At 43.3% G+C, this 19,273-nt stretch overlaps 1 protein-coding gene across 3 annotated transcripts in view; it reads left to right on the top strand.

Annotated features, from left to right (window-relative positions):
- CUL4A (cullin 4A) overlaps nt 1–19,273 on the top strand; it is a 123,588-nt gene that overhangs the window by 97,398 nt on the left and 6,917 nt on the right. For all 3 annotated transcript variants that reach the window (XR_003857156.1, XM_029604661.1, XM_029604662.1), the window contains exons 17-18: nt 3,252–3,365; nt 10,743–10,848. Coding sequence is in view for 2 of the 3 variants with exons in the window: in XM_029604661.1 (XP_029460521.1) it covers nt 3,252–3,365; nt 10,743–10,848 (220 nt within the window). In the remaining variant the exon portion in view is untranslated. The remainder of the gene's footprint in view (nt 1–3,251; nt 3,366–10,742; nt 10,849–19,273) is intronic.

The following is a 19,273-nucleotide window of genomic DNA, read 5'->3' as shown; positions in this document are numbered from 1 at the left end:
CGACATTGAGCCTTTGCAAAGAATGCAAAGCCCGCCAATTGATTAACTGCCACCCCTCTCGATAATCCTGTTTCCTTTGCCCCTGATATGTATTTGACAATGAGGTTGTCTGGGATCGGGCCCACCACCTAACTGAGCCCTTTCAAGAAATGCTGCACTTGGTCATATCCTGTGCAGTATGTGGACCATATGGACCGGACCACTGCACTCTTTAGCAGCTCCCACTCGGTGGAAATGCAATCTCCCACCGCCGATTCGGGACTGGAATTCTGTCTGCAACTGCCTCCAGTACCTTCTGTCGAAATCCCATTTAGCGTGGGAAAGAAAATCTGCAATACCATTACTAGCTCTGAGCACATGCCTTGCCCTGATAGTCAAATTGAGCTGCAAGCACTGCAGGACTCTTTCCCTTGATAACTCAGCTACTCTTGATTTCCTGGGCAACTGCCTGATTATTGCACCAAAATATTTCTTTCTTGTCCCGGAACTTATGCCCTCGTACCACTAAGGAAACCAGAATAGGGAATGATTTGAGGAAGATTATATTTCTGGTCAAGCCGACTTCCACCCATGCCGAGATCCACAGTGCAGTGCATCATATCCCTGAAAATACGCCCCTAATCCCCAAGCCCCAGAAGCATCAGTGTGAATGTTCAACTTTCAACTCGACACTCGGGATTCCTGCCATTTGGAAATACCATTGAAATCATGGAGGAAGGCAGTCTACATTGCCATGTGTCAGGGGCTTAGGAATCCGAATGTAATGACACGTCACTTGACGCCTGCAGTTGTGGCTGCTAGCCTTCTTAAGAAGGCCCTCCCCACAGGAATAACCCTACATGCAAAGTTAAGGCTACCAATAAGGGACTGGGGCCACAGAACTTAGTGATTTTCTTGTTGCTGTGTGGCAGTAGATGTACTGATGCCTCTACGGGGCTGATAGACCCAGTGGCCAGTGCCGGAAGTGGGGAAGGGAGTTAGTTGTCAAGGGTGTCCCAGGATTTTCATGGTGGAGATGGGGCGGGGGGGCATCCCATTTGCAATGATACAGCTACTAGCAAGTCCCCGCTGATAATGTGGCCACCAATTTTTATTTATTTATTTATTTTTATTTATTTATTTTTTTTAAATTTATTTTTTTTTCTCTCTCTACCCCCCCCCCCCCCCCCAATTCGGGCCATGCACAAGCTGAATTCTGCCATTGTAATGATAGCTGCAGCAACTACCCATCTTGTTCTTCTAGCCTGCCTAAACCACAGCTCTAAGCGGCTTATATAAAATAAAACATACATAATAGGTACATCAGACAAAACAAAGAGGAATTAAAACATAAAAAAAATAGGACTGGGCTTTTAAGACTCCTAAATGGTGAATCTGTGGCACTGAAGCCACATTTGACTCTTCTCCTTTGTGCAGCACCAGCCCCTTTGGCCAGTCACCCAGGATTTTTACCAATGTCCCTGCAACGCAGTCTAGACCTATGGGTGGCAAATGAAGTGCAGGATCTGGTATGATACCCCCAATCTAAAGGGAGCTCTGACTGTTTAAAAAAAAAAAAAAAAAGAGTGAACAAAATGTAGCAGTGTTTACTGTCTTGCTCTTGGAAACTCTTTTTGCTGGCCAGGTTTCTCAGAGGACAAGCAGGATGGGTAACATAATCGGATGGAGCCCGGAAATCTTATGTCCGAGTTTCTAGAACTTTGAGCCTCTCTGAGCATGCTCGGCATGCAGTATACCATGCATCCACACTGGGTCCCCTCAGTCTTTTTTTTTTTCCCCGGGGAGCCTCATGTGTCACGGTGAACTTGAGTCTTTCATCTTTTTCTCAGACTTCTTAGGAAGTTGGTATTTGGTGTAGAATGTACGGTTCATGCAAGGTCTGCTTCAATTGAAGCCTTCTGCTCTGTCATGGGACCTCAATGTGATTTTAGCTCAGCTTCTTTTGAGCTTCAGTGCTCCTGTGACCTGAAGTACCTGACCTGAAGGTCATATTTTTGGTGGTGGTCATTTCAGCTCACAGGGTCAGTGGGCTCCAGGCCTTAATGATTTATCCAATTTACACTGTTTTTCCATGATAGAATGATCTTATGCATACACCCTACGTTCCTGCCTAAGATGTTGGACTTCTATTTTAATCAGTCCATTGTCCTGCCAACATCTTTTTTTTTCCCAGGCCCCATTTGCACCAAAGCAAATGAGCCCTGCACAGTTTGGTCTACAAACAATCTTTTGGCCTTCTATCTGGAACGGATAGAAGCCCATTGATAGTTCAGCCAACTTTTTTGTTTCTTTTGATCAGAATAGGTTGGGGATCACCATTGCAAAGCAGACACTTTGCAGTGGCCGATGCGATAGTAAATTTGGCCAATCTGTTCTTCAGAACTTGTGTGAGGTGTAGAACCCACCTCTGTTCTCGCCTAAGGCCCTTTCTTTTCTGTTCAGCCTGCCCCCCTTTGTTACCAACCAAACTAGTTATTGCTGTGCCTGCTGGCACTTATGTTGGTGTTTTGTTGGTCCCCTTTTATGTTGGGGGGGCAACCTGTAGCTAGGCATTCGCCCATGTGTGAAAATTGCCATCCTGCTTATCCTCTGAGAAAGCCGAGTTGCTTACCTGTAACAGGTGTTCTCCGAAGACAGCAGGATGTCAGTCCTCCTGGAACCTACCTGCCAGCCGCTTTGTGGGTTTTGTTCTTCTTTTAATTTTTCATTCCTCGATTCTGTGTTACAAGAATGAGGGGACTCTGCATGGATGCATCCTCAGAGAGGCTCAGTCAAAGGTCTAGAAACTTTGACATAAGATTTTCGTGCCGGACTCCATCCAATGATGTCACCCATGTGTGAGGACTGACAGCCTGCTGTCCTTGGAGAACACCTGTTACAGGTAAGCAACTGCTATCCACATGAATGTCACTTGAATCTTCTACTTAACACCTCATAACTAAACTTGAGCTTTTTATTTATTAGAGTAGAACAGGTACAGTTCTGCTTTAAAATAACACCCAAAGAAAATGAAAGGAAACCTATTGATGTCAGTGCTTCCTGTTTCTGCAGTGAGACTTGCCTCTAGCTGTAACATGTACAACTTTTGGATGACAAACAATTGGTATAGAAAACTGTTTTGAAAGAAGTTGCAGCTTGCAGTGTCATTCTTCTCACCCGCACTTCCCATCCCCTCCACGTTCACGTGCCTGACATTAGTTAGAAAATGACCTTGGTACTATCCTATTTTATCTCTGTTTTGTTTCTTCCAGATGGTTAAGCTTCAAGAAATATTTAAGTCATTTTATCTGGGAAAGCACAGTGGCAGAAAGCTACAGTGGCAGTCTACACTGGGACATGCTGTCTTAAAAGCAGAGTTCAAGGAAGTAGGTTAACTGACATTGCTTGCAACCTGAAAGTTGTTTTAATTACAGTTTGAACGCTTCTTGTTATGTAATATAATATTTCTCCATGAAGTAGCAGGACTGTAATTGGCCACACAAGTGGGTGACGTTATCTGATGACACCAAGTTGGAAAATGTCTCTCGAACTCAGAAAACCTTCTCGGGTGTTCTATGCCGTCGCCGCCACATCAATCTCAGTCTTTTTTTTCTTCTGCTAATGTGAAAGGACATATTTTTTGAATACTCACCTTCAGCCATTCGGTGAATTTTTCTCACATTTTTCATTTCTTTCTTAAAGTATTCCTTTTTTCTTTTTCCTCACAAGTTTCCTAAAAAGAAAGTTCCTGTTACTTCACATTTCCAAAATTGAGTTCACCTGGCTTCAGCTCTGTTTACAATGGGGGCAACAAACTGGGCTTAATAAGGTGACCAAGATGTTCTTATCAGACCAGTATGTTGCTTAGGCCCATCACATAATTGGCCTTACTGCACTTCCTGTGTCCAGATCTCAGTAAGGGCCTTGTTCCCAACGTTCGTCGGTATATAAAAGCTATTAAATAAATAAATTAAATAAATAAATAAATAATCCATAATCTACATGTTCTCTTCAGGCATTCGACTCAACAAAGAGGAAACATCACTCTCTGAGGGACCATCACCTATATTAAAGGCAGAATCTTCTCATTCTAAGCACCATGACTTGGATAAACCTTGGCCAAGGCTAAACAATACAGTTATAAATTTGGGTTGCAAAAACCCAAGGAAGCGGTAGTCTAGAGCAGTGGTTCTCAATCTTTTTTCTGTCGGGACACACATGACAGATGGTTCTCACATGCATGACACACTGACCCATGATCGTCACGGGGCTAGATGTAAAAGTACAGTTTGCATCCACTGGTACTCCCCTGACCCACAATAATGGATGTAAAGCAGAATTACGACATTCCCCATAGAACTCACCAACAGATGTTCTGGTGTCATCTCAGTAACAGCAACTCAAACTCCTACTTCCAGGCTCAATAGCCCTACTTATGAAAAGACAGCAGTTTACCACCAATGCATGTCCTCTTGAGAAAACACAACAAATAAGACTGATAAAACGCTTACATGCTAGTAAAATATCTCATCTCGGTAACTGACACAGAACCGACCTAACATACTCCCAGGATCTGTAGTAATGCACATAAACTAATCCGCACACAGTTACACCTGTATTGTGGAATACACTCATTAAACAGGAGCAACCCTATCTATGAAAAGGCAACACTACAAATATTAAATCAGGCCCTAAAAACCAATACACCTCTTATTAGGAAAACAGAACTAGCAAGCAGCTATAGATCCCCACACAGAAATAATTGTAAAACTGTACTAATAATCAGAATAAATATTTCAAAACGGCTACGAACAGAATAACATCCAACAATTAAAAACTCATAAAAACTATTAAACATTCTCCAAACACCAATAAAATATTTTAAAAAAGCAGACATCACATAATATTAAATAACTAAAATGGCAGTCAATCAAGAAAAATAAACTTAAAAAGCCACCTTTACTTACCCCCTCCAGCAGCTCTCCTACTCCCCTTCCATGCAGGCCGTGGCACAACCAGAAGCAGCAGTAGAAGCTAAACTCTATACTCATGGTCTTCTTCCTTAGTGCCCATGTCTCTCACACACACACCATACCAGTCATGCCCCCATGACCAATTTCTTTCTCACACACCAATCATCTCCCAAACAGTCTTTAACACACACACACACACACCAGTCACCTTCCTGAACAGTTTCTCTCATGCCATACACACACACAGGCTTCCCACTCCCATGTTCTACTTACATATATGGGCTTCTCACTCTCATAATCACTTTCTGTGTCACACACACACACACACAGACACACACACTCACCAGTCTCTCACTTCCATGCTTGTTCTCTCCACATGCACAGGCTTCTCATTCCCATAATCACTTTCTTTCTCTCACACACACACCAGTCACCTGACCTCTCTCATGCATACACACACAGGCTTCCCACTCCCATGTTCTCTTTCAGATATACAGGCTTCTCACTCCCATGCTGTCTCACACACCCAGGTTTCTCACTCCCATGCTCACTCTTCACATGCACAGGCTTCTCGTTCCCAAAATCACTTTTTCTCTGTTACACACACACACACCAGTCTCTCTCTCATTTCCATGCTTGCTCTCCACGTGCACAGGCTTCTCATTCCCTGAATCACATTCTTTCTCTCACATTCACACACACCAGTCTCTTTCTCTCACACACACCGTCACCTTACCAACCAGTCTCTCTCTCTCGTGCATGCACAGACACAGGCTTCCCTCTCCCATGCTCTTTCACATAATCAGGCTTCTCACTCCCATGCTTTCTTTCACACACACACACACACCCCACCCCCCACAACACCAGGCTTCTTACGCCCATGCTTTCTCACACACCCAGATTTCTCACTTCCATGCTTTTTCTCTCTCACACACACACACATCAGTCACCTCCCTGACTAATGTCTCACATTCTCACATACGTCATCTCCCTGAGCAGTCATTTTCATTGTCTCTCACATACACACTCATCAGCTCTCTGACCAGTTTCTCTCAATCACACACAGGCAGGCTGGCTGTTTCTCTCTCTTTCTCTCACTCACTTCCTCTCCCCCCCCCCCCCCCCCCCCCCCAAGCACAAATAGTAGCTGCAGTAGCCTCCTCCTCCAGCCCCCGCTGGCCAAGAAAGAAGAATCCCATCGGCCGCGGGAGGCTCATGCTGCTGTCTCGTTTCCCGATTACCGGCTGCTTCGATTGCTCGGGGGCCAATGCTGCTGCCACCACTGCTACTTGTCCACGTGGCACGGCTCTTTCTCCTTCCCGCGCACTGCGTATCACTTCCTGTTCCGGATCACGGGGGGCGTGGGAAGAAGAAAAGGCCAGCCGCGGGTGCCACAGCTTCTTCTAGCACCACTGCCGTTCCCACTGGGCTTGAACATGCTGATAGCCCGGTGGCAACAACAGCAGGGAAGGAAGAGCAGCGGGAGAGACCGGGAGCATGCGATACACTGGTGTGTTGCGACACACCGGTTGAGAAGCGCTGGTCTAGAGTATGCAATTAATCTATGCATGAAACGAGCAGGAACTCAAGATGGCCAAACAAAAAGATACTTGAGGGCATAGGGAGAAGAATGGTCTTCTGAAGAAAAGAGGTAATATTGTCCCTGGTGAGACCTCATTTGGAATACTGTCTACAGTTCTGGAGACTGCACCTTCAGTCCAAAGGGTAGCTACTAAAGTGGTCAGTGTGGTCTTTGTTTTAAAGCATATGGAGACAAACTTAAAGATCTAAAGGGCTACACATGGTGGTCAGGGAGGATAAAGAAATAGCAGAATAACTAAATAAATTCTTTGCCACTGTCTTTATTGAGGAGGATGTCATGGTCATACCCACACAGGAAACATTTTTAATGGTGATGACTCGAGCAATTAGATGGAATCACTGTGAAACTGGAGGATTCAGATTGACAGACTAAATAATAACAAATAACTGGGTCCAGATGGTATTCACCCCAGTTATGAAGGAACTCAAAATTGAAATTGCAAATCACCAGAGACAGGTTTACAGTCTATCATTTAAAACAGCCACAGTACAAGAAGACTGGAGGGTGGTCAATGTGCTGCCAATTTTTAAACAGGGTTCCAGGGGTGATCTTGTAAACTATAGACCGGTGAACCTGATGTCTGTGCAGGGCAAAATGGTCAAGGCTATTCTTAAAAACAAAATTACCGACCACATAAATAGATAATGGTTTAATGGGGGAGAGTCAACATGGGTTCTGCAAAGAGAAGTACTTCCTTACCAGTTCACAAGATATTTTTGACGGTATAGATAAACATGTAGACAAAAGTGAGTCAGATGATATAGTGTATTTGGATTTTTAGAAGGCATATGACAAAGTTCCTCATGAAAGATTCCTCCGGAAATTGAGAGGTCATGGGATAGAGGCAGTGTTCTGTTGTGCAACAAGCTAGGTAGAGAGTTCAGCAAACTAGGTAGAGTGCATTGTACAAATGAACTGCTCTTGTACCTTTCATTGATTCAAAGAGAAAATCTTCAGTGATGTCAACTTTGCTGTTTGTACTTCTGTGTATGTAAATCCCCACCTACCCCACACCAAATTATAAATGCCCCCTTCTTACCATTAACTCTGCCCAAACTCCTCCTCCTTGTATAGCAAATGCGAAATTTGCATACTAGTGCAAGTTGTGCTATTTAATGTGCACATTACAACGTTATCACGTGCGTTAGGGCGTTATTGCGAGCGTTAAGGCCCTAATGCGAAATGATAAATTACCCTGTAAGTTTGTACCTGAGGCAGGGGCTGGGGAAACTGGGTGACTATCATGGCATTCAGGGTCTCTGTTTTGTTCCCTCCTGGCAGCTGTGCCGACTCTGTCTGTCTATCCTTTTCGGGGGAAGAGAGGCTCGCATGGCTCATGCTGTCCGTTCAGCACCCGGAGCCCGAACAGCGACATGGTTGTAGCGCTTTGTTTTTCTCCTGCTCTCCGGTTTATTTTTGGCTGCACTGCGTGCGCCATGCCGATGCCTGCTACGCGTGGGAAGTCCTATCGGGCCTGTGGGGAAAGGCGCTCTCAACATGGTCCTTCTCTGCCCAGCCTGTGTGTGTGGGTGGAAAACTCCTCACAGGTAACTAGGAGCAGGTCATGCACTTGGGCTAGAGGCCTCGAGGGGGGGGAGGGGGCAAGGAGTCAGCAGCCATTTTAGTTCCAAGTGGCAGGAGCCCTATCTGGGATGGGGGAAGGGTTGATCGTACAACTGCAAGTCCAGGTCTCCACCCTGGCCAGGTTTAGGGGTCAAAGATCCATGGTAGGCTGCTGGCGGTGCATCCATTTCTATCGTTTCAAAGTTTTTCCATAAAATCAATGGCGAAAAAGCGTAATTGTTTAAACTCATGATTATGAGATAAACAATGTTGCACCAAAGGTGCTGGAATCCTACAATTTTTCAAACTGCAATTCTCTGAGATTCTTATTCAAAATGCTCTCGCAGTTTTGCCGACATAAATCTTGTCATATGGGCAAAGGACCACATAAATTACATATGAAGACGAACAGTCAGAATAATGATGTAATTGAAAAATTTGATGATTGGATGAACAAATTCTTGCAATGATATAGTAATGCTTGGAAGCATGACAGTGTCCTTTTCTCTTTATACATTCTGATCCGGTCTTAAATATGCTGGACTGATTTTTTTTCTTTGAGGTTCTGTCCCTTCGTGAACGCAAGCCACAATCTCTTCTTTCTGAAAGATGGATTAATTTGCAAAATTTCCCGATTCTTCTTGATTGAATGGCATATCTGTGATGATAAGCTAGGGTGGTGTATAACGAAAGTAAACACGTCTTTGTTCCTCCGTTGACTACCTTTTAGGAGTTCCTCTCGAGGATAATAGAGTTAAACTCTATGTACCACTGTATACGGATTTCCCCTTTCAAAAAAATTCCTTAGCCATAACCTTAGAGTGTTCCTTGTAAGATGTAACATTGGAGCATGTTCTATGGATTCTTAAAAATTGACTAAAGGGTAAATTTATCATGCAAACTTCTAGGTTGTGCGCTACTGTAATGCAAGTATTTATTCTGGTCAGTTGTCTTCTTAAAGACACTAGTACTGAATATTCCATGGTTATCCAATGTGACCTACATATCTAAAAATACAATCGTGGTCTTATCATAGGTCATAGAGACCTGAATGTGATCATTCCATGAGTTGAGCCATCAATGAAACATAAATAGTCCATGCTCATTTCCATATGTTCATCTACCCAAGATGATAGAGTAGTAAGGAGGAAGATGACAAAAATTATCATGGATAAGGAACAATACAATAATATCTTACAAGTGGTCATGTTCTATAGTTAGCAAGAGAAAGATATCCTTAACAGCATGGACAGAAAGGACTGAGCAGACTGGATGAGTGAGGTGGTCTTTCTGCCATCATCTACTATGTTACTACATTTGTTTTATGGATGAATTCCCATTAATACTTTCTTCCTAAATTTGCTTTCTTGTGTCTCCTGCCACTGATCATTTCTTCTCACTTTTCTTCCAACCACTGCTATTACTAGCAATGGTAACATGGAATAGACTTAGTTTTTGGGTACTTGCCAGGTTCTTATGGCCTGGATTGGCCACTGTTGGAAACAGGATGCTGGGCTTGATGGACCCTTGGTCTGACCCAGTGTGGCTTGTTCTTATGTTCTTCCATCTCCCTTTTGTTTAACAACCATCTGCTAGCTTTTTGGAACAATAGGCTGGCACGCAGTATAGCTGCTTCTGACCGCAAGTTTAGTTACTTGCAATTGTACCTATAGCCAATGCACAAAGTACAGTAATTGTATTTTAACTTCTGAAGTATTCCAATATTCATTCTTTCAGTAAATTATCTTCCTTTGAGGTTGCAACTAGAACAAATATTTTTGCTACCAGGGAGTAGAAAACGAAGTAAATTTGGGTAGGATTTTTTTTTATAGCACATTGATAAATTAGCAGTGGTGGTTGATGTATGTTGCCATCAAAAATAAATTTAAAGACCAAAGATGCAAAAATGTAACAAAAGAATGATGGGGTGGGGGGGGGGGTAGAGGGGTATTGCATGGTGGGGCAGAAGGGGCAAATGGAGAGAGATAGCAATAGTACTTGTCACACCACCTATATTTTTATGCACCAGCCACCACTGTAAATAATAAACTGCTTTCATAAATGGAGGGGGACATTTTGCTGGAGAATCCATATCCTCAGAAAGCAAATTCATCTTGCTACAGTATATGCAGCTTGCAGTATTTACATTGTTTTGTACGTGGATATTTTAAGAGAATGCCACACAGTGAAACTTGGATGCAGTATGTGATAACCTGTGACATGGGAGACATTTGATTTTGTAAAGACAGGCTGTGTATGTCGAACAGCTTAAAATATTAAAAATTAAACAGAAGGACACTAATTTTTTTTTTGTTAGAGAGTTGGTATAGCTCTTAGAGTCGCTGAAGTAATGGATTGAATGATAAAGATTGAGTACTAATGTACATCAGTATATCTCATTTAGAAGTTCCAACATACTCTTAATAGGTTTAGAAAAAAAACACCTTTCTTTACAAGGCAATTGTTTTATCCAAAGAATAAAGAAGGGGTAGGATTTTAACTTAAAAATGGCTAGAACTATTGCATGCCAGCTAGCAAAACAAATCCAGATAATGTGGAAGGTCTGCTATAAATGAAAGTGCATTATGATTATTATATATTTATATCCTTTTTGTTTTCTTTAGGGAAAAAAAGAAATTCAAGTATCACTGTTTCAAACCTTGGTGCTCCTAATGTTTAATGAAGGAGATGAATTCAGTTTTGAGGAAATTAAAAATGCTACTGGAATAGGTAGGAATAACATTACATATTTCTAAAATGATATTTTAGAGAATACCATATTTGCACATGATTTGCAATAGGATAGGAGTGTCGGTTTTGTGACTCTCATTGTTTTCTTAATCAGCTGCTGTGCGAGTCCTCACTACTGCATATTTACAGCTTGAATGAGTTTTGTTTCTTCTGGCTAGACCAGTCCAGACAGCTGAGTCTGTTCCCCTACCAGCAGTTCGAGACTAAACTAATTTGCTGCCTCCCCATATAGGATCTTGTATTGACCGTATTCTCTATCTCCAGCAGAAAGTAGGCTAGCATTCTAGTGCAGCCATCCGGCTTGTAGACCGGACAAAATCAGGAAAAGTTCTGGGGCTGACTCCTGTGGCAATGGGTCTTTGGGTCTTTTTCTCTCCCGGTTGAGCATAGGCAGGTCAGGGGACTTCCAGAGATGCTGCAGCTCAGACCCCTGGACAAAGGGGTTGACCTGGTTCTGGTTAACTTCCTTTTATTTTTTTGTTGGTTTGTCTTCTGCACTCATCTCTCTCCATGCCTAGCTGCCCCCCCTCCTCCCCGGACTATTTTGGGACCTTGCTGGTATGACAAGGTAGCTGCATAAAGTTGCTTTAAAAACATTAAAAAGAGGAAAGTGTATCTTAAACAGCAGTAAGCTAGGGCTGGGCAGTGGAGCAGTCAGAAGGGGGAAGCCTGAGGATTTGAGGTGAAGTATCCCTCATGGGGAGGAGAGATAATGGTGGAAATGGTTGAGCACGCTAAGTGCAGTGGGTTGGGTGGAGCAAATGTTGCCTTTGCGGGGCTGGCACCAGGAGAAGCAGCAGTTGCCATAGATATTTGGGATATATTTGCTGATGCCTCTTATGAGATGGACATTGGCTCATAAAAGGCTTCAGTAATGGCAATTCCGGGACGAAAATGCCCTTCTGTCAATGCCCTTGGGGCCATGGTGGGGGTTGGTGGCATTTTTGGATCCGTGTGCTGATTGGGGGAGTGTGGACATGGGACTTCCTCCTTATCTACTGATCTCTCAGGATGGTTAGGATAATTCTGTTCTGAATCCTCAGCTGGCCCTTCCTGAGGGGAGAGGCGGGGGTGGCAAATGGGAGGGAGCTATGATTTCCTTTTATAGCTCCTCTCACACTTTGCTTTGCTGTTTTTGTCAGAATTTGTCTTGCTTTTATATCAAGCCTTCTGTATAAAGCAAAGGCCTGATTTCGGTTTCTTGTTGCCTTTTGTTCTTCCTCAGGTGATTTGGATGCTGAGTCTTGTTCAAAAGTGTTCCCAATGGGAGAGTGGTTGGGATCAAGGGGAAATGGCCTCTTGGTCTCGCACCTCAGTGTTGTTCCTTAAGGAAAGGCAATGGGGTAATCCCAGAAAAGATTTGGAGGAGGGCAAGGTTTCCTCAAAAAATGAAAAATCTAGAATTTTCCTCTTTAAGAGAGATGAGTTTTTCTCACTCATTGTCCAGGCACTGGGACTGTTGGGCATATTGGAGGATCTGGCAGAGGAGAACAAAGCTGCAGGTGACACTATTATGATAGGCATGAAGAATCCTGCAAATGTTTTCCCCATGCAAATGTTTGCATGGGGCAAACAAGAAATTGTTTGCTGTAGATTAGGATTCCCTATATTCTAGTCTGAATGTCAGAAAAATAATGGGAAAGCTACGTTCACCGCAGATGAAAAAGGAGAAGCTAAGGGCTCAGTGAATGGATACACAGTGGTCTCTTTGGTCACAAAAAAGACCATTATTCCCATCGAAAACAGCACAGTGCTCAAGGACTCTCAGGATTGGAAGACTGAATCCATACTTAAACAGTCCTTCAGTGTCTCAGGGCGGTGGTCTGCAATGGATATGTGGCCAGAGCATGCCAGCAGTGGATCCAGCAACTTCAGGATGGATATCTGGGTGGTTTGGGTGAAGATCTTGATTAAATGGCGCACTTGGAATCTGGCATGGCTTTCTTGGAGATGCCTCTTACGAGCTCATTTGGGCTTTAAGTCGAAGGATGTTCTCTGTTATGGCTGTATGCTGTGGTTGAGAAACTGTGTTGTTGGTTCAGTTTCAGAGGTTCACCTCATTAAGCTCTGAGGGAATGTCTCTCTTTGGAGAGGACCTTGAGGAGCTCGTTAAAGATCTGGGAGAGTCTAAATCCCCTGGATTGACCTAAGGGGTTTTCCTGAGATGCTCTAGCTAGGAGTCTCTCTTCAGAGAATCCAAGCATTTTCATCTGGTAAATTCTCTGGGAACCAACAAAATCATCCCATTGGAAGGACCAAATAGGCCGGGGGGGGCGCAGAAAAGGCAACAAGGATGGAAACATAGATGGAGCAGGGAATTCCTGCGACACGGTGAAGGTTTTGGGGGGGACGGGGGGGACAGGCATTTTCTGTAGATACAGATAAGTAAACGCCTTGCAATGGTTTACTGAATATGGGTCCAGATTACTTTGAACCAGTGGGTTCTGGATATTGTGAGAGAGACATACACTGTGGAATTTTGCCAACTTAACTCAGATGCCTTTAAGGTGCCTTCCTGTTAAACCCTTCAGAAAAGAGTAGTTTTCCAGACCACTCTGGGTCATCTCCGTTAAATAAGAACAACTATTCCAGTTCTGGAGTTGGAATGAGGGCAAGGAAGATATTTCATTTATTTTAGGGTCCCCAAGAAGGAAAGCACTTTTCGACCAATCTTGGAGGCAGAACATAAGATCATGCCATACTGGGTCAGACCAAGGGTCCATCAAGCCCAGCATCATATTTCCAACAATGGCCAATCCAGACCTTAAGAACCTGGCAAGTACCCAAAAACTAAGTCTATTCCATGTTACCGTTGCTAGTAATAGCGGTGGCTATTTTCTAAGTCAACTTAATTAATAGCAGGTAATGGACTTCTCCTCCAAGAACTTATCCAATCCTTTTTTAAACATAGCTATACTAACTGCACTAACCACAAGTTCCAGAGTTTAATTGTGCGTTGAGTGAAAAAGAACTTTCTCTGATTAGTTTTAAATGTGCCCCATGCTAACTTCATGGAGTGCCCCCTAGTCTTTCTATTATCCAAAAGAGTAAAAAACTGATTCACATCTACCCGTTCTAGACCTCATGATTTTAAACACCTCTATCATATCCCCCCTCAGCCATCTCTTCTCCAAGCTGAAAAGTCCTAACCTCTTTAGTCTTTCTTCATAGGGGAGCTGTTCCATTCCTCTTATCATTTTGGTTGCCCTTCTCTGTACCTTCTCCATCGCAATTATATCTTTTTTGAGATGCGGCGACCAGAATTGTACACAGTATTCAAGGTGCGGTCTCACCATGGAGCAATACAGAGGCATTATGACATTTTCCATTTTATTCACCATTCCCTTTCTTAAAGTTCTTAAAGTTTCCCATTTCCAAATAGAGATGCTAAGGTTGGTCATGATGGCAGTGAGATGGGGAGATTATCCTCATATTCCCATTAGAGGGGATCATCAAAAGTTTCTATATTTTGCTGTACTAGGAGGGTCACTTCTCTGCACTACCTTTTGATTTGGCTATGGCACCAAGAACCTTTTCAAAGATCATGGTATTGGCAGCAGAGGCCTTTCCTCAAGCGGGTCTGTTGGTGCATCCATACCTGGATAATTGCTGATTTGGGCGAAAGATGGTAGAGAATCGAATTTCCACTGCCAGAGAGGTGCATAAAAACATGATGGCATAAAAAGATCATACAGCCTATCTAGTCTACCCATCCATACCAACAGTTCTGCTCTACAATCCCTACCACTCCTTTAGAGATCCTCCTGAGTTTTGTCCCATGTTTTCTTGAATTCAGATACTGGGAGGCTGTTCCATGTATTCCTGCACCCTTTCTGTGAAGAAATACTTCTTTAAATTACTCCTGAGTCTATCCCCTTTCACCCTCATCCCATGACTTTTCATCCCAGAGCCTCCTTTCTGTTGAGGCCCACTTCTTGTGCATTGATAACTTTCCTCTAGGGTATACATATTTATATCTTTGCCTGTCCCCATATGATTTACAACAAAGACCACTAACCATTTTAATAGCTGCTCCCTAGATCAACTCCATCCAGTTTATATCCTTCTGAAGGTGTGGTCTCTAGAATTGTACATAGCATTCCAAATGAAGTCTCACCAGGGACGAATACAGGGGCAATGTTGCCTCCTTTTTTTCCTTCTCTGTATCCACCCAAGCATCTTTGTGGCATCTACTTCAGGACCTGGGCAGGGTGATGAATTTTGCCAAAAGCAAAATGGAAGATCCCAGTCCTTGCAATATCTTGGAGCCTTCTTTGTCATGGAGGGAGGAGCAAGCGCACTTGACAGCAAAAAAAGATTCGGAAGCTTCAGGTCCACGTGTGGCTCCTGCTATCGACTTGGAATCTCAGGATGTGAATTTACTTTCAGGTACTAGGGTCTTATGTTGGCAGCTTTGGACCTGGTCTCTTGAGCAAGAGCTCACATGGACCTGGTCTCTTGAGCAAGAGCTCACATGCAGCCTTTGCAGAGATCTCTTCTATTGCAGTGGTATCCTTATTCTTAGGTCTACTGCTTAAGGCTTCCCCTTCAGATGGAGGCCAGGGACAGCTTAGCCTGATGGCTAGTGATGAGGAGCTTGGAGATAACAGTAGACTTGAAGACCTCTGCTTGGTCACAACCTATGCCAGCTTGTTCAGTTGGGAGAAGCAGAGATGTGAACTCTCTGGAGGTCAAGTGGGTCTGTCAGTCGTTTGAAAACAAGAGCCATAAAAGTCTTTCTGGAGTTCACTCCGGTATTGCAAGGGCAGGTTTTTCAGACCACGTGACAGTGGCAGCGTGTGTAAATCACCAGGGCAGAACCAGGAGTCCTCAGGTGGCCAGAGAAGGGGGTCTTCTCGTAAGCTGGGAGGAGAAAGACTTGTAAGTGCTTTCAGCAGCTCATGTATTGAAGAAAGTTCTAGCCAGTTTTCTGAGCAAGCACACCCTGGACACAGGAGCGTGGGAGCTGTCAGAGGAGGCTTTTGACCCAATAGTTGAGAGATGGAGGCATCTATTCATAGACCTGATGGCCATCAGTAAGAACACTAAAGCAAGAATATTTTTCAGCTGCAGGAAGGAGGACTCGGCAGATCAAAGCATGAACACAACTGTGACCTTGTCAGGGACTTCTCTCTCTCCTCCCTCTGTGGCCTCTAGTGGGTTGAGAGCTGCAGAAAAAGGCCAGACAGCGGAGCCTGGTTTTATTGATGATGCCAGATTGGCCCAGGCATCTGTGGTATACAGAGCTCATGAGAGTCGGGGGGGGGGGGGACGACATTTCCATCTTTTCCAAGTCAGGGGTCTTTTGATGCAGGGGCCAGTGGATCCACCCCCCACGGAAGAGATGCATTTCCCTGGCATATATTAGGATGTGAAGAATTTTTCAGGTATTGTTAGGATTCTTCGTTTTCAGTTTAAACCGATTTTCACCCATAAATTCTTAGATTTTTCCAAAGATGATAGTTTAAACTGATATTCACCGATTTTTAGGATGATTAAAAAGTTGCTTCAGAGCTGCAGTGTTTCAAGGCTTCCAGCCACTCCTGGAAGCCAGTATGGGCCAAAGTGAACTGTGTTTCAGTTTCCAATCCCTACAAGTGAAGGCACTTACCCTTCACTTGTAAGAAGCAGGAATTGAAACAAGCCATGTTTCAATTCCTGCTCCCTCACCCCCTAAGCAACCAAATGAAGCAGGCCCTGTCCACCAGAAGCACCAGTTTAATATTTTATTGTCCTGGCTTCTGTCAACCAAAATAAACATCAATACTTACCTGGAAAAGTGAGTCATTCTTTTTATCTCATTTTCTCCTGTTTTTGTTCTTGAAATAATAAATGATGATACATTCCCGGAAAAAATAAAGAGCAATAAAAACTGAAAATGAAGGTCCCTAGGTAAGCTTTAGTTGCTTCAATTTTGGCCGCCATCCAGAAAAGCCTAGAGAAGGGACTGTTGCTTAATTTTCTCAGTGTTCGAGAAGCAGCGCAGGATGTCGCAGAGCCTAAGGGCTGGCAAGCTGAAAAGATACAGGAAAGGGTGTAAGAAGCAAGATGGGATTTATTGAAAAGACAAAAATTCGAGAGAGTACAATGCATCATACTCTCGACCTTAAGAAACAGAACATGCTTTCTGGTTCTTAGCTAGCGGCTTACTGCCTTCGTGTAGCATGGCTTACAGACTGCTATCCAGAATCCGAATTCAGCATTTAACCCCAGCGGAAGCACCTGGCTCTGAAACCTAGTGAGCAATTTGGCTTTAATTCTAAGGGAAGCGCTAGGCTTGAAACATACGAAAAAAAAACATTTGAACGAAATATAGAATCCTGCAAAACTTACCGCTGGCACTGGAAAGGAGCCCAGCCAGGATTTATCTACGGCACTTTACTAAGGAGTGGTATGTCCTAAACCCCTCATCTCCTGTAGTCCTTGCCTTCTCTGGCTTGGCAGTAGCTGTGCAGGAATATTTCCACCTCTCTGAGCCAAGGAAAGGACTTGAGAGAAGCAGATTGTGGCTGCATGACTCCACACTCTTTCCCTCTTCTAAGAAAGAGAGTAAGCAATGGAGCATTGCTTACTCTCTTTCTTAGAGGTTTGATCCTGTGGTTTCCAAACTGTGGGGAAAAACAGAGTGGCCCAATCCCAGAGATCTGGAAGTCCTGAGCAAGTTTCCCATTTGAACGTGAGACCAGGACCACACTCTCTGAGGTTCTGGTAAGATTGAGTTTATTAGCTCAGAGTGATTTCTCTCTCGTACAAGAGAGAAAAGCAGAAGCTTTTCTAACAAGATGAGGAAGTGCACCATCTTTTATACTCAAACATTTATAGTCTTAGCTGCAAGATACAGCTCATACTACTATAAATTAACAGTAGCTACCTAATACATTCTGGGTATGTAATAACTCATGCATATTTATTAAAAACAGTTTGTGCTATTTCAATGATCCCTTATTGAGGCTACTGTTGCCCATTAGTTTAACTTCTCCTTTCTACAAGCAGAGTGAAAAACAAGTTCTGGTATACACTGGTTTCATCTAGCTTCAGGGGCCAGTGCTGCCTTCTGCTCTAACCTAGTCAATATCTCTACACTTAAAGCACTTATAGCTATGTTCAATGATGCCTGTTTTGTTCATGCACAGTGCAAGTAGACAAGCATAACTTAGGTCAGAGGCAACAGGCCCAAACTAACAGCTCCACAAACCCTTCCCTACTAATGACTGGGAAAGGAGTGTTGACTCTGCTACAAGGAGGATTCTTCAAGGTGCCTTACTGGGTCAGACCAAGCCCAGCATCCTGTTTCCAACAGTGGCCAATCCAGGCCATAAGAACTTGGCAAGTACCCAAACACTTAAGTCTATTCCATGTTACTGTTACTAGTAATAGCAGTGGTTATTTTCTAAGTCAACTTAATAGCAGGTAATGGACTTCTCCTCCAAGAACTTATCCAATCCTTTTTTAAACACCGCTATACTAACTGCACTAACGACATCCCCTGGCAACAAATTCCAGAGTTTAATTGTGCGTTGAGTGAAAAAGAATTTTCTCTGATTAGTTTTAAATGTGCCCCATGCTAACTTCATGGAGTGCCCCCTAGTCTTTCTATTATCCGAAAGAGTAAATAACTGATTCACATTTACCCGTTCTAGACCTCTCATGATCTTAAAGACCTCTATCATATCCCCCCTCAGCCGTCTCTTCTCCAAGCTGAACAGCCCTAATCTCTTCAGCCTTTCCTCATAGGGGAGCTGTTCCATCCCCTTTATCATTTTGGTTGCCCTCCTCTGTATCTTCTCCATCGCAACTATATCTTTTTTGAGATGCGGCGACAGTTTCTAATAATTCCTAACATTCGGGCCGATACAGTACAGTGCACTCCGGTGGAGTGCACTGTACTGTATCGGCCCAGGCTAACAGTGCACTCCGGTGGAGTGCACTGTTAGCCTGGGTTTGGCTGTGTTTTTGTCTTGTGATTGTTAATAAAATCTACATGTTAGGGGTTTGCTTTGCATACATATAAAGTGATAAGCTTCAAAAACAGCCATGTTTTAAGCTTTTCTTTCACTTTCATTCTCTCTCTTGGATTGTGGATGAGAAATGTTATTCCTTTAACTTGAATGTCACATATTAGAATCGTATATTTAAGATGGATATTAACCCATGGTGGGTTTCATATTTCTTCTTTTCTGTGACTGACTGTAATGCATATTACTCCACTGCAATGTTCATTTGATTTGTTTATATTTTGCAAATACTGGACTTCTGGTCAGTATGGGAACATTACTAGTACTTCCATAGCATTTACAGAGGATAATCTACTTAACTATATGTACAGTATAATGTTTTGGTTTGGTGTTTTAATCTGGTGAAATAAGGCAATCTGTGTAGGCGTGGTCAGTGCTGATAATGAGCC

The sequence above is a fragment of the Rhinatrema bivittatum genome, chromosome 5, assembly GCF_901001135.1.
Source record: "Rhinatrema bivittatum chromosome 5, aRhiBiv1.1, whole genome shotgun sequence".
In the NCBI taxonomy this organism is placed as follows: domain Eukaryota; kingdom Metazoa; phylum Chordata; class Amphibia; order Gymnophiona; family Rhinatrematidae; genus Rhinatrema; species Rhinatrema bivittatum.
This window is presented reverse-complemented; position numbering and strand designations above follow the sequence as displayed.